Below are 13,406 nucleotides of genomic sequence, written 5' to 3'. Positions count from 1 at the left end.
TTATTGTTGATCTGCCAACAAAATCTCACTTACACACATTGAAATGTGACCTCAAAGTGATGAAATGATCAGCCAGAGGGGTGTCGAGACTTTTGCAAGGTTGCTGTAAATACATTTTCTGTTGCAGGTCCAAGGAGCTCAATCATCTGCGCAGCACAGTACGCCAGTGAAGTCCCCGAGATCCAAACGGGTCCTCCAACCAACTGGTACCATTGAGTCCATCAATCTAGACACCGTCCCCCAGTCTGTCACTCGCCTGGACAACACCGCCGCCAAGCATAAGCTCTCCGTCAAACCGAAAAACCAGAGGATTTCCCGCAAACACCGACGGTTCACACTGGTAAGGAAGACACTGATCTGTGACGTTTTCCACCAAAGTCCAAGGCTTAGAACTTTAAATCAATCCTGTCCCTTCATCCCCAGGATCTCCAGGAGGTGTCTATTCCTGGAGTCATGCAGGAGGAGCTGGAGGCAGCTGACCAGCGCAGAGCATCTCTGGAGTCCTCCAAGGAAAGCTTGAAGAAGCAGAGATTCTATGAGGAGGAAATACTGGAGGCCCGGAGGAGGAGGGAGATGGAGGAGCAACAGTTCAGAGAGGAAATGGAGGAGAGGAAGAAGAGGGCGGAGGAGCTGAGGCTGCGTGAACTGGAGGAAGAGAGGAGTCACAAGAAGCAACAGGAGGAACAAGAGAAGAGAATGCGAGAGGAGGCAGAGAGGAGGAGGAAAGAAGAGGAGGAGCAAAGGAGAGTCAGAGAAGAAGAGGAAAAACGTAAGCAAGAAGAGGCTGAGAGACAAAGAGAGGAGGATAGAAGGATGAAAGAAGAGGAAGAACAGAGGAGGCGAGAGGAGGCTGAAAGAAGAATAAGGGAGGAGGAAAGAAAGATGAGGGAGGAAGCAGAGAGGCTGAGGAGAGAGGAGGAGGAAAGAAGGATCAGGGAAGAGGAAGAAAAGAGGAAGCTGGAGGAGGAAATGAAAAGGCAAGAAGAACGTCAACGGCAAGAGGAAGAAGAGAGGAGGCGACTGCAAGAGCAAAAGCAAGTAGAGGAAAAGGAAAGGAAGAGACACGAGGAAGAAGAAAAGAAGAAGCGAGAAGAGGAGGCAGTGGCAAGGAGGCAACGGAAACTTGAGGCAGAGAAGCGCAAAAAGCAAGAAGAGGAAAGGAAGAAAAAAGAGGAGCAGAAACTGAGGCTGAGGGAGACGGAGCAAAAGAAACAGCTGGAACTGGAGGAGCAGAAGAAGATGCTGACAGAAGAGGCCGCTGGGGGCTCTGATGAACAAGAGAGGAAGCGGCGAGCCGAGGAGCAGCGCTGGAGGGAGATGGAGGAGCGGCAGAGACCCTTTTCCTTCAAGGTTTCCTCTGGAGAGAAACAGATTCTCTTCCAGAAGGTCAACCTGACCCCTGTTACACCAGCCACCAGCCATCAGGGCACTGCGGATGCTGATCAAAGGGAAGGAGATACAGCTTCCTCCCAGGATGGAAAAGACTCCCCCAACCTGCCGGCATCTCCATATGTCCCCCACACAGCTATCCTGGTGACAGGCGCCCAGCTCTGTGGGACAGCTGTCAATTTAGACCAGATCAAAGACACAGCATGCAAGTCCCTACTGGGTTTGGGAGAGGAAAGAAAGGCCCAAGGAACACCTTCCGCAACGGGCAAGAGCTCGCCGGACCGCAAATCCGGAAAAACCAAGTCTCTCAGTGAGTCTTCGGTCTCCCCGGATCAGTCGAGCGCAGCCGTGCTGGCGGAGTGGGCAAGTATCCGCTCAAAGATATTTAAGGGGGTCGAGGATGGGAAGTACGATGAGTACCCGGATCCTCCGAGCAGGAATCAGCCTCAACTCAGTGGCGATGAGCAGCCTCCGTTTGCTCACACCAACCTCAGAAAAACAATGTCCGCCAGTGCCAAGTTCTCCATCATCCCTGCAAAGAAGAAGTTTGGCGACTCAAACAGAAACTCTGAGGTCTTCAGCACAGATCACAAGGATGGAGGAGGAGAGGAAGCTGTTCGATCTGACAGTCCTACAGCCGCGTCCCAATCTCCAACCGTTAAACCTCACACCCGGACAAGCAAAACTGTTCGGATTGTAGAGAGAGGCTCAGAGGAGTGCATGTTTGCCAAAGACCTCCCATCTTTCCTGGTTCCCAGCCCCGGGGACAGACCTGAGGGCTCCGAAGTAAAGAGCCGGCTTCAGAACAAGACAGAGGAGGGGGAGGCGCAGGGACAGGACGGTGAGGACAACCCCTCACCTTTTGGAATAAAGCTGAGAAGGACAAACTACTCTCTGCGTTTTCACAGCGAACAGTCCACGGAGAAACGGAAGAAACGCTACAGCGCTGGAGACAGCTTCGACGGCATCCCTTCACCTCTCACTCCAATCGAGCCAGACTCTGATGTCTCCTCCGTCTTTTCTGACAAATCAACTCCCACATCGCCTCAGAAAGAGGGAGTAGTGAGCAAATACCTTCATGCATCTGCATCTCCTGCCATAACCCGGGGTAAGCTAGGCAAACCTACTAGCCCTGTCCTGCACAACGAAGGAGAGAAAGTCCTATCCAAACCACCGCTCTACCGAAGACCAACAACATCGCCCAAGCCCTCCGGAGCCACCCCAACGCCTCCTCCTTCTCCGCTACCTAAAGTAGCCCACAGGTTCCCCTGTGAGGAAGCGATCCAGAGGACAGGTAGTCCGGATCTATCCGTCCAGGAGCAGGCTAGTAGAAGCGAAGACTCATCAGCAGTGACTCAGCTGCACAGAGGCAGCCACAGTAATGTCCAATTAGAGGAGGAGCCAAAGGAGAAGAGGTCTTTCTTCCCCTCCATCAACATCCCTTGGAGAGAGAAGGCAGACAGGAAGGCAGAGCTCATCAGGCGAGGTCAGTGTCTCCGTGACCAGGCCGTATATTAGCTGAAATCATTCTGTGTTTAAGGGGAAAGAAATGTAGTGTTTCTAAGATGCCATTTGGGAAGTTGTAGATTCACACGTTAATCCATCTTTGGACAAAGCACTTTAACTCCAATTTGCTATCGATCTGTGTCGTGTATGAAACTGTAAATGTGGCTCTACGGTAAAAGTGCTTAGAATTGTAGTTGTGACTAAAACGTTTAGTCTGTTTACTGTCGTACCAGTAACAATCAAATGTGTGTTCTGCAGAAAAACCTTCCTTACAGGCCAGGCACTCACTGGACAGCGCACGGGTCCAGGAGAAGGAAGCCGGGCCCTTATGGATTACCCTGGCCCTGCAGAAGCAGAAAGGCTTCAGGGAGCAACAACAGACTCGCGAGGATCGTCGAAGCCAAAGAGAGGCCAAGCTAGCAGAGAAGCATGCCAGAGAGAAAGACAGTGTATGTGGCCCAGATCCCCATTTACCCACTGTCCTTTACTCTCCCTGACACAGTTTTCAATTCTTTCTGCAGGTTGCATTGGTGAGTCCTACAGATGGGAGAGAGAGCGGGGGGACCAGTCCTTCCTCCAAGCCTCAGACTCCTGAGGAGCCCAAAAGACCCGACAGCCTGCAGGGACGATTCGACCGCAGAGATCCGCTAAAAAAGGCCAGCACTTTACCGAGCTCAGTCACAGGTAGGGACCCCAACATACAACTGTTTATTACTAATTTCTTGTCATTTCTGAATGATGGTGACTTTCTGTTGAAGGATGTTTTTCTTCCACTTCATACACTTTACCACCTACTTTTGCCTTGGTCTTTTCCATTAAATCTAAGTAAAACAGACTGAAGTTTGTGGGTGAATTTCAAGGATGAGGTGTGGTACTCACCTTTTTTATTTTTCTTTTTATTTATTTTTTTTTTTATTCCAGTTGAAATCTCAGACTCCACACCGTCGCCACCTGCTGTCAAGGACGTGTCAAAGCGATTCCCCTCCAGCGACTCTCCCCAGGTGTCCACAGAGCCGGCCTGGCTGGCACTAGCGAAACGAAAGGCCAAAGCCTGGAGCGACTGTCCACAGATCATCAAATAAGCCCCACCACCCGATGCCAGTTTAACGCGGCATGCATGGGGGAACGCACACAACCCACGGAGCCTGAGGATCACTTTCTCCCGCCCACATGAAAACTCCTCATTGAGACACCACTGGCTGCTATAACCACCATGTTAAAGTGCGCTTCACTTTCAAAAATTACCAATAAGGCTGCGCAGATATATGTAAACAGATGAGAGCATGCATATATTGTATCCAATCACACCAATTGTACGTCCCCTAAAGACAAAGTCCTCAGCAGCCAATCACAGCCATGGCTGACCACCGCAGTAGCCAACCTTTTCTTTTTTTTTTTATTTTGTAACGTAGGAGCCAACTGGGTCACCATGGTTGTAATAAATTGTGTGCTCGACACAATCCGTGCTCCGAGGAACAGCAGCGCTTAATCAGCAGAGGGTATCCGTCTGAATCATGTTTTAAGGGCTACCAGTAAAAAAAAAGAAAAAGAGAGAGAGAGAGAGAGAGAGAGAGAAAGAAAAATAACAACCCAGCATGGCCGCTCCTCTGGAAAAGCTTGTTAAAGGCACCTCTTCTGCCCTCTTCCGTATTATTTATGTACAGCAGCAGGTTTATCTACACTGAAACTGTATTGTAGCTTTTATCTGAGCCTTGTTTGTTGTGTAAGGAGGGAATATTGTGCTTTTTCTTTTTTTTTTCTCAAGTCATACTGGAAATAATAAATCTCACTGTGTCCGTGATGACTGTGACCGAACAACAAACTGAACTTAAAACGCGGCGTGAAGGACATTAAGCGCTGCGTCTGTGTGAAAATGGACTTTGGAGACAAACCTAACGCCTGCTACAATTCTTCTGGCATGTCCTCCTGTAGACTCACACCGTCACTACTTCTTCATTGGGACCCGATCACACATGTAAGCGTTTCCCGTATGACGCAGCAAAACCTCTTCGTCATCATCTGTAAGTATGTATTTGCTTTGAAAGAGACCCAGGAACCTGAGTCGCTTTGTTTCTAACTTTGGTCGTGCACAATAGTGTAGTGTACGCAGTGTTATCTGTAACAACAAAAAAATGTTTGGTATTATTTGCACTTTTTGTCCCTCTTAGAGATATTCACGAGAAAGTTCTTTAACAGATCCAAAATGTTATTAATGTAAATTAAATACTGATGTCTGAACCGAGCCAACAGGCTGCTGTGGTTATTGTCAAATAACAGCCAGTTTTTGTTTTAAAAATTTTTATTGCTTCTTACAGAGGTTCTGGGCTCTCGGCTATTGAGAAACCATTGGACTCTGAGGTTTTACATTTTACCCAATCGCTAATGTTTGCCTGTGACGTATCTAAGGCGCCGGTTTGACCGGAAATTGCTGTAAACAACCTTCCTAGCTGCCAGGAGAGAAGTGCTGATCCCAATGAAGTGGCTTTGAATGTTAATTCAGTATTTGTAAGTGTAGTCAACACGGACTGAACGGCTTTGTTCATTTCCTCCGCTGCCGTTTCTAAAACTACAATTCTGAAACAGTGCAGAAAATCACCGTTATCGTTCACAACTTCTCCTGTTTGCTGATTGGCCCAGTTGAAATTGAACAGAAATCAACTTCAATGGAAGAAAGTCCGGACAGAGCCGTAAAGGCAGATTTGAATCTAGTGGAATTGCAGGAAATCGAGGCTAATTTTTATATGGCAAATTTACTTGCATTTGTAGCAGAGTAATAGAAAACCAGCAGATGTACACATAGACAAAGTTGTTGGTACCCCTCTGTGAATGGCCACTGAAATAACTTGAAACTGACAAAAGTAACAAATACATTTTTACTTAAAATTAACCCATTTAAATCAGACATTGCTTTTGAAAAGTGGTTCAACAGAATTGTTTTTTTTTTTTAAACTAATAAATAAAATTGTGTCTGTGTATGTAAAACAAATGCTGCCAATATTCAGTCAGTTATAAGTTATGGAGTAATCCATACTGTAACAATTACAGGAAGCCCAGGTGAAGCCTAGCAGAGCATTAGTAAAACAATGGTATGAAGAGAGTACCATTTTGAAAAAAAAACGAGCAGGTGGAATGGCCCAAAAATAAACTTTAAAGGTTTAGGAACCTCACATGATCAAACTCTGAATTCAAGCCACAGCATGTTTTTGATAGTTTTTTGTTGTTTTTTTTTGGCTTTTGCCTAAAGAGAAATATCCTCAAAATGAGCTTTTTATTATGACAATAATCTCAAACGGACCAATAAATGAGCAGCTTCTCAGTTTCAGGTCAGGAACCAGCCCCATCCTTTACTTACACCTTCCAGAAGGTTGGTCAACTTCCCTGCTCTCCTCGCTTCATTTTCTACACTATTATTATTTGAACAGAACTGTATAATCAGTGCAGACGTATATCACGACCCCCTACACATTACCAGTCAGGTTCAAACAGTACACATAGTCATTACGGCACCCGATCACAAGCGACTGTTCCCACACAACCGGCGATGAGAACAGCTCCCCAGGCAGGGCGGACGACGCCAGAACGCGGCCATCTCGTGCGTCCAGGATCCAGACGGTGCCATCCGTGGAGGCCAGGCCCACCAGAGCCCCCCTGCGGCCGACAGCAGAGCCCTGAAACACGCAGGGCGTGGAGTACACCTTGCCTGATGTCTGAAAAGTCCAAACTATAGAGCCGTCGGCGCAGCTCAGACAGTAGAGGCGGCCGTCGTGGGAGCCGCACAGAAGCCTCTGCTGTCCCGGTACGAAGCTCGGGGAGGAGAAAACCGGGGCCTCTGTTCGGTACTGCCACAGCTGCAGACAAAAAAAACAACCAACCAAAAACAGAGGTGCACTAGTTAGATACTTTCAAAACAACAGATGTACGCATCAATATAAAATTAGCTTTGGGCCTTTATAGGATAATCTATCACTAAAATAGCAGGTTTTTATAGCCTGTTGGTTATAAAACAGGTCCAAGTAGTTTTAGCCATTTCATTCAATGTGGGAAAAAATTTTCTTCAGTTTTTAAATGTTTATTTATTGATCAAACTGATATGAACCCAAATTTGTTAGCAAACACATGCTGCTGCAGGATAATCCTAATTGTTTCACATGAAAGTAGATCCTAGAAGTTACTAATTAAACCACTGAAAAAATGACCTAATGTACAAGCTCCTCAAGAGTTAAGTCAAAAGTACACTGCAAAAACACTAAATCTTACCAAGTAATTTTGATCTAGTTTCTCGTGCAAATATGTTAGGACATTTGGAATAAGTCAAATCTTACTTACTTAAAGCTAGACATTTTTTCCCATTTTATATGTGAAACAATCTGCCAGTGGAACTAGCACTTCTTCATCCATATTAAGGAATTATTTACTTACAACAAGCCCCTATATCTTACTGAAAAACTACTTGCAAGTTAGTTTTATCTGATTTCAAGTGTCCTAAGATATTTGCACTAGAAATTAGACCAAACATACTTTTAGATTTTGGGTTTTTGCAGCACATACATCTAAGAGAATAAGAAAGGAGTCAACGTTTCATTTCCTCACCAGTTCCCCGGAGTCGCTGAGGCAGCAGATGTTTCCGTCCACTGAGCCGATCGCAATGTGTCCACAGGACGAGTTTGGAGAGGAGAAGAAAGGTTTGTCTCTACAGTAGGACCACAGGACGTCTCCGCTGTCCTAGCGGAGACACAAACACGAACACAAGGTGACGCTCTCTTACGCATTCCAGGCATGATCTCAAAATATTAAAGAAATGCGGACGAACAATTCTCATTTCAGATGTTTAGTTTCCCACAAACAAGAGTCTCACCATGTTGAGACACAGCAGTCGTCCTCCCAGAGTCGCCGCATACAGCCGTCGACGAGACGACTCAAGGTGCGGCGAGGAAAACACAGCTCCGCCGCCACAGTCTCGCTTCCACACACACCGCCGAAGCTAAACAGCAACGACACACATCTTCATTCACCTCCATTAAGCTTTAGTGCAGTGAAAAGCAAATGGTGAAAGACAACAACCACATATAAACTAACAGAGGAGTTCAAGCAATCAAAAAGTCAAACAAGTGGACACTAACCTGAGGGTCCAGGGCGTAAACGTGTCCATCGTGTGAGCCCACCACCACCAGGCCGGTGAAAGGGTCCACAGCAGGACAACTCTTCACTGCGTCCTCCGTCTTAAACACCCACTTCGTCTCTCCAGAGTCGGTGCATAAGAAGTAAACGCAGCCGTCGTAGGAACCTGAAAAGCGGCAAGCTGGAGTGATCCAGAAGAACAAACGCGTCAGAGAAACACTCGGAGAACCGACACTGACCAACGACAACGAGGGAGCCGCAGTGAGACACGGCGGCCGACGCTTCGATCCTGTCCCCGAGGACTCGCTCCCACAGGAGGTTCCCGCTGGCCAGGTCCAACGCCTGGATCCTGTGGGAGTGGGAGCCGATGAACACTGTAGCTCTGGACTGTTCGTCGGCGACGTCCCGGACCAGAATCACCGGGGAGGCGTCCACGCACCTGCCGGTGTCCGAGGACCAGCTCGGACCGAGGCGAACGCCGACGTCCTTTCCGTCCAGCGGTTCTTCTTCACCAGCATCTACGCTCCTGAAGTTCGTTCCTTGCACCTCGCCGCCTCGTCTCACGACTTTACACCCGAGTGTTTCCCGCTGTGTCCGGTCAGATCTAGGTCCTTTCTTTGCTGGAACCCCAGACGGAGCCTCAGCGGCCCGTTTCTTAGAGGACGACGAGCCGTCCGGTTCCGGCGGCAGCATCTGCGTTACGTGGCGTAGAACCTCTGAGAAGGACCTGTCCAGTATAACCTCCAGCAGACGAGGAGAGGACACTCCCACGGTGGCGAGGATGTCCTCACAGAGACGCAGTGCCTTCAGGGAATCCCCTCCACTAAACAGGAAGTTGGACCGCTCGTCGATGGACGCATCTGCAGGGAGGCCTAATGTATCCTGATGACAGAAGGTGTCATCAGAATGTAACTTTCATAAAAATATGTTCTCAACATGTTTGTTAAAGCTATAACAATGCTGTGGCTGTAAAGAATGAGACAGATCATTTGTGGAAAAAATTGAGCCTTCTGTCTTCTTCCAGTGCCATTTTCAGAAATACACCGCTTTGTTATAAACAACCAATCAGAGTCAGGCTTTAGCGCTGTCAATCATGCATGTGTACTCTGCTCACACCATCTGCCTATCTCTCTCCTAGACTACAGCTAGTTCACCACAACACAGTCTGTTGACGACATATCCACTCATGACGACAGATAAACAAATTTCCTGTAAAGGTAAGTTACAGCCTGATTGGCAGTGTTAAGATCCTCCCCCTGGCTCTGATTGGTTGTTCCTAAATGGTGCATTTCTGCAGATTACAAGAGTAGCACTTGGATGGAGGAGCTCGATTTTTTCCCACATTATTTGTCTCATGCTATGCTGCCACGACATTGTGACAGCTTAAACAAATATGTAAAAAAACAACAACAAAAAAAACATATATAGTTTTATAAAAGTTATATACTGCAGCTTTAAACAGGGTAATACCTGCCATAGAGTCTCAAGAGTTTGCTTTAGCTTTCCGACCTCCAGCCGTGACGACCTTAACCACTCCCTCTGTTTTTCATATATTCTCATCAGAGCCTTCATGTCTGCTTTACCTGGTAAAATGCAAACATTAGAACTTTTTTATTGTTATTATTATTATTTAAAAAAGCCTCCAGGACTTAATGATTAAAGCTCACCATGAGGAGTCAGGGATAAAGCCGGGACAAGAACCAATGCGTCGGGAATGCAGTGAGCGGACACCAGCAGAGACAGCTGCTTCAGTATGAGCCTCTGGAGATCTCTACCTGCGCCCTCTGGCTCCCCCTGGTGGAGATGGACTTCGCTAGCTGAAGCAACGACGAAGGCAAGGAGTCTATATTCTTTATAGAGACCCACAGCACAGGCTTCCACCTGAGGCAGACTCAGGATTAGCTGGAAGAGATGGGACAATAAAAAATAAATAAATACTCTGAGCTGCTCCATATGCTGTCGCTTTCAGTTCAGTGTGTCTTATGCAGCTTTCGAGCTACCTGAAATGAAGCTGGGTTTGACGTCAGACCTGAGGCAACAGCGTTCTGAATTTAAACATGGCGCCGTCCATAACCAAGTGTTTGCAATACTTCTTACAAACATGGTTTTAAACTTTAGTTTCCATAAGCAAACATCACTTTTAGTTTGTTCAGTTTGGAGTTGAAGGCGCTGCATCGATTTTAGATTAACTTTTACATGAGTCTTGTTAAACATGTTTCCAGCCACATCTTACTACTGCTGAGGCGAGGAGCGGCCATGTTGAAACGTGAAGTGCACAAGTAACAACTGGGGGTAGTTAGAGTTGCTCCCAGTTTCCCAGTGGAAACGACTTCAAAAAGTTAAAATTTCCCATTTCTGAATACAACTGCATCCCAGCATTAAAATAGTCACAGAGCAATGAACATTCGGCGCCAAACTTCATGGAGCCCTTCTTTGCTGCAATTGCTTATCTTTACGAGCTTTATGCATTTAGACACTGAGATTTTTGCCACTTTCTTCTTCACCAAGTAGCTCAAACTCAGTAAGAATATCTCTGAAAATAAAAGGTCTAAAGCAGAGATAGTTTAAATTTTAAAAACAAAACCTTCCCAAAACAGCTGTCCACTCAAAATTACTCTAATTTCTCAGTGAACTCACTTGCTGCAAGCTGTCCAAGTTCACTCGCTTCCCGTTCCGTTTGATCATTCTGTCTCTCCGTCCCAGATAGTACAGCTGACCGTCTTTAACGTTCACCCAGTCTCCTGTTGCTCTCATCGTTCCGGGGACAACAGTGTCCTCTCCATCCAGGAGACACACCCTGTCCTCTCCACCTGTTCAAAAAAAGAATACATCACGCTATCTCCAGTACAATTTATTTAAGAATGCAATGTTTAAAAAAATTATAAATAAATAAATAAAAATCTGTCCCACCTATGAACACCTGTCCTTCACCCTCTGTGATGATGCAGTCGTCTTCATCCCGGACTTCCACCACCGTGTCCATCAGGGGAGTCCCAAGTGGTACAGAGGACGCCGTGCTGCAAACGCCCGCAGTGTTTAATGCAGGGCTGAAACGATTAATCGTATAATCCTGATTAATCAATCACTGAAATAAGTCAACAAATTCAGTAATCGATTAATTGTGAACTTCATCATAGGCTTAAAAAAAAGGCCAGTTTCTGAAAGAACATAGTCACAGTTTCTCAAAGTTCAAATTTACTAAATTTTTATTTTCTTATTTTAAAAAAATATATGTAATTGTTCATTTGCATTTTTTTATGTATTTCTTTTATTGTACAAAAATGGCTTAATGGTTAGATGAAAAATCTGGAGAATGAGACGATAAAAAAAAAAAAATCGGATTAATCATTTAATCATAAGAATAAACGATTGCTAAAATAATCGTTAGTTGCAGCCCCAGTTTAATGATGACGAATCAATGCTGGTCGTGTCCAAACACTCACAGGCTGCTGCACAGCAGCTGAGGGTCTGGTACCCTGCAGCAGGAGGCCCAGCAGGAGACCTCGGTGACGCCGTAGATGTTATAGACGGCGGTTTTATTCTCCTCATGTTTCCAGCTCCTCAGCTGAGCCGGAGAAGGACAGGCCTCTCCGCCCAGAGCCAACACCCGCAGCGAGGATCCGGGTGACAGCACGTCCCGTTTCAGAATACCGTGACCGAACCGCACCAGCAGAGTGGGGGTGACCTGAAAAAAACAAAAAACAAAAAAAAAAAAACATCAACAAAGAGTCTCTCAGCTTAACTCTCAGTCTGCACACAGTCGCTTGCCTGAAGAACTGTAGCTCGGTGATGTTTGAACAACATCTGGGCGAGTCGACCGGGCATCTTCTTCATCACCGAGGGGACTATGAGGAGCAGAGCCCCCGAGGACAGGGTCAGAAATATGTCCACTACAGACGGGTCAAAGGTCAGAGGGGAGGCGAGAAAAACAACATCATCTGCGCTCATCTGAAACAGAGATCTGAGCAGAGAAACAAGCCGCTTCTTATTTCACATCCGCTCCTCTGAAGCAAGAAAAACAGCCAAACTGACCTCAGGTGCAGAATATTGGGGACGATGCACCTGTGGGGGACCCTCACGGTTTTGGGAGGACCCGTCGTTCCGGACGTGTGTAGGATGTACGCCAAGTCTGGGCGCCCGGAGTCCTTCAGGGGAACGGTTTTATCAGAGGGATCGCAGCCGCCGGCTCTCTGAGGTCCGTCCTCGGCAACTGGACGAGGCTCTATGTGCATCAAGGTTAGCCTGAACTGGGGCAGCTCCACGCAAACCTCCACAGGGACGTGATCGACTACAGCCTCCTGAAAACGCTAAATGGGAGAGTAAAGGAGAATAAGAGTTTATATTCAAATAGAAAAAGACTCTAACAAAAATAATATTTGCAATAAGTGTCTTACTTATACAGGGAAAAAAAAAGCTTTCTACACATTTAAATTTTTATGTATTTTGTTCAGCCATTTTACAACGGAGAAAATCATGTTGGATTCTGGGGAAAAAATGCAGTCCTGCAGAAACCACATAGTCACATCTCCATATTGTATTGTTCAGGGTATAAATGTTATATTTATTTTTTGACTTCATGCTCCCACTTTTCTAATGTCGCTCTGGGCCACCGCCAAGATTCCCAATCTTCACTGATTATATGTAGAGCTGTGACAAAATTAGTAAAAGTTCGAGGGGTGTGAAAACGTTTGCAAAACTGAAATTAAACTAATTCAACCTGCACAAGGTCCCGATTCACAGCGCAGTACTTGAGGCCACACTGACTCATTACTCTGGCAGTGAGAAGTCCTGGAGCCTCAGGATCCAGGGGGACGTAAGCGGCAGAACTCTGCAGGATCCTGACGGATAATGAAGCGTAGTAAGGAGACAAAGTCTGAAACCCAGACAACCAGGAGACAACAGTGGTCCAAACGTACCCCAGAATCCAGGCGGGGACCAGCAGATCATCGCTGCAGTACAGGCCGACAGCACCGTCGCGAGGAGAACAGGTCTGAAGTAAAGCAGCAGAAAGATCCTCGGCGAGCTGGACCACTTCTCTGTAGAGCAGAGACCCTGGAGTCTCTCCCGAGCCGGAGTCATACAGGACCGCGGCTCGGTCCGGGTGCAGAGAGGCTGCGGCGGACACCAGATCCTGGAGGGTCCGAGCAGGCATTCCGATGAGGCGTTCACTGACCGCCTAATCATTCCTGTCCACTGGACGTACTGACACTGTGACTGAGAGCACTCCCATCACAGATGTTTCTGTTTTCACATGGGCGGGTGGAGCAATAGTGGCGCGTTCAGATGACGCATAAATGGAGTGACGTCTTAACGTCAGGGTGCATTCAATTCCCTACTTGAAAGCTCGGACATTCTACCACTTTGGACTTTTACCTTTATTCGGTTGCTGATAA

At 46.7% G+C, this 13,406-nt stretch overlaps 2 protein-coding genes across 8 annotated transcripts in view; one reads left to right on the top strand and one right to left on the bottom strand.

Annotated features, from left to right (window-relative positions):
- The window catches only part of cracd (capping protein inhibiting regulator of actin dynamics), a 24,534-nt gene extending 19,511 nt beyond the window's left edge, over positions 1-5,023 (top strand). For all 5 annotated transcript variants that reach the window (XM_007550658.2, XM_016670729.1, XM_016670728.1 and 2 more), the window contains exons 6-10: positions 128-340; positions 424-2,875; positions 3,154-3,344; positions 3,417-3,579; positions 3,817-5,023. In XM_007550658.2, coding sequence (XP_007550720.1) covers positions 128-340; positions 424-2,875; positions 3,154-3,344; positions 3,417-3,579; positions 3,817-3,977 — 3,180 coding nt within the window. In that variant the 3' untranslated portion in view covers positions 3,978-5,023. The remainder of the gene's footprint in view (positions 1-127; positions 341-423; positions 2,876-3,153; positions 3,345-3,416; positions 3,580-3,816) is intronic.
- Positions 4,655-13,406, bottom strand: aasdh (aminoadipate-semialdehyde dehydrogenase). 3 transcript variants are annotated; one of them, XM_016670733.1, is made up of 15 exons: positions 12,930-13,207; positions 12,731-12,851; positions 12,046-12,320; positions 11,782-11,974; positions 11,457-11,698; positions 10,924-11,030; positions 10,651-10,823; positions 9,681-9,915; positions 9,484-9,596; positions 8,453-8,895; positions 8,253-8,362; positions 8,016-8,179; positions 7,751-7,876; positions 7,486-7,617; positions 4,655-6,743 (listed from the first exon to the last, which is right to left on the bottom strand). In XM_016670733.1, the coding sequence occupies exons 1-15, from the start codon at positions 13,163-13,165 to the stop codon at positions 6,354-6,356; spliced, it is 3,060 nt and encodes a 1,019-aa protein (XP_016526219.1). In that variant the 5' UTR covers positions 13,166-13,207; the 3' UTR covers positions 4,655-6,353. The 3 variants fall into 3 exon arrangements, with proteins under 3 accessions (XP_016526219.1, XP_007550716.1, XP_007550718.1); XM_007550654.2 differs by having other exon boundaries at positions 8,253-8,895; positions 10,924-11,060; positions 12,930-13,406; XM_007550656.2 differs by having other exon boundaries at positions 8,253-8,895.

Source organism: Poecilia formosa, unplaced genomic scaffold (genome assembly GCF_000485575.1).
Source record: "Poecilia formosa unplaced genomic scaffold, Poecilia_formosa-5.1.2 Scaffold37, whole genome shotgun sequence".
NCBI classification, from domain to species: Eukaryota; Metazoa; Chordata; class Actinopteri; order Cyprinodontiformes; family Poeciliidae; genus Poecilia; species Poecilia formosa.
Note: the sequence above shows the minus strand (reverse complement) of the source record. Positions and strands in the feature narration are given on the sequence as shown.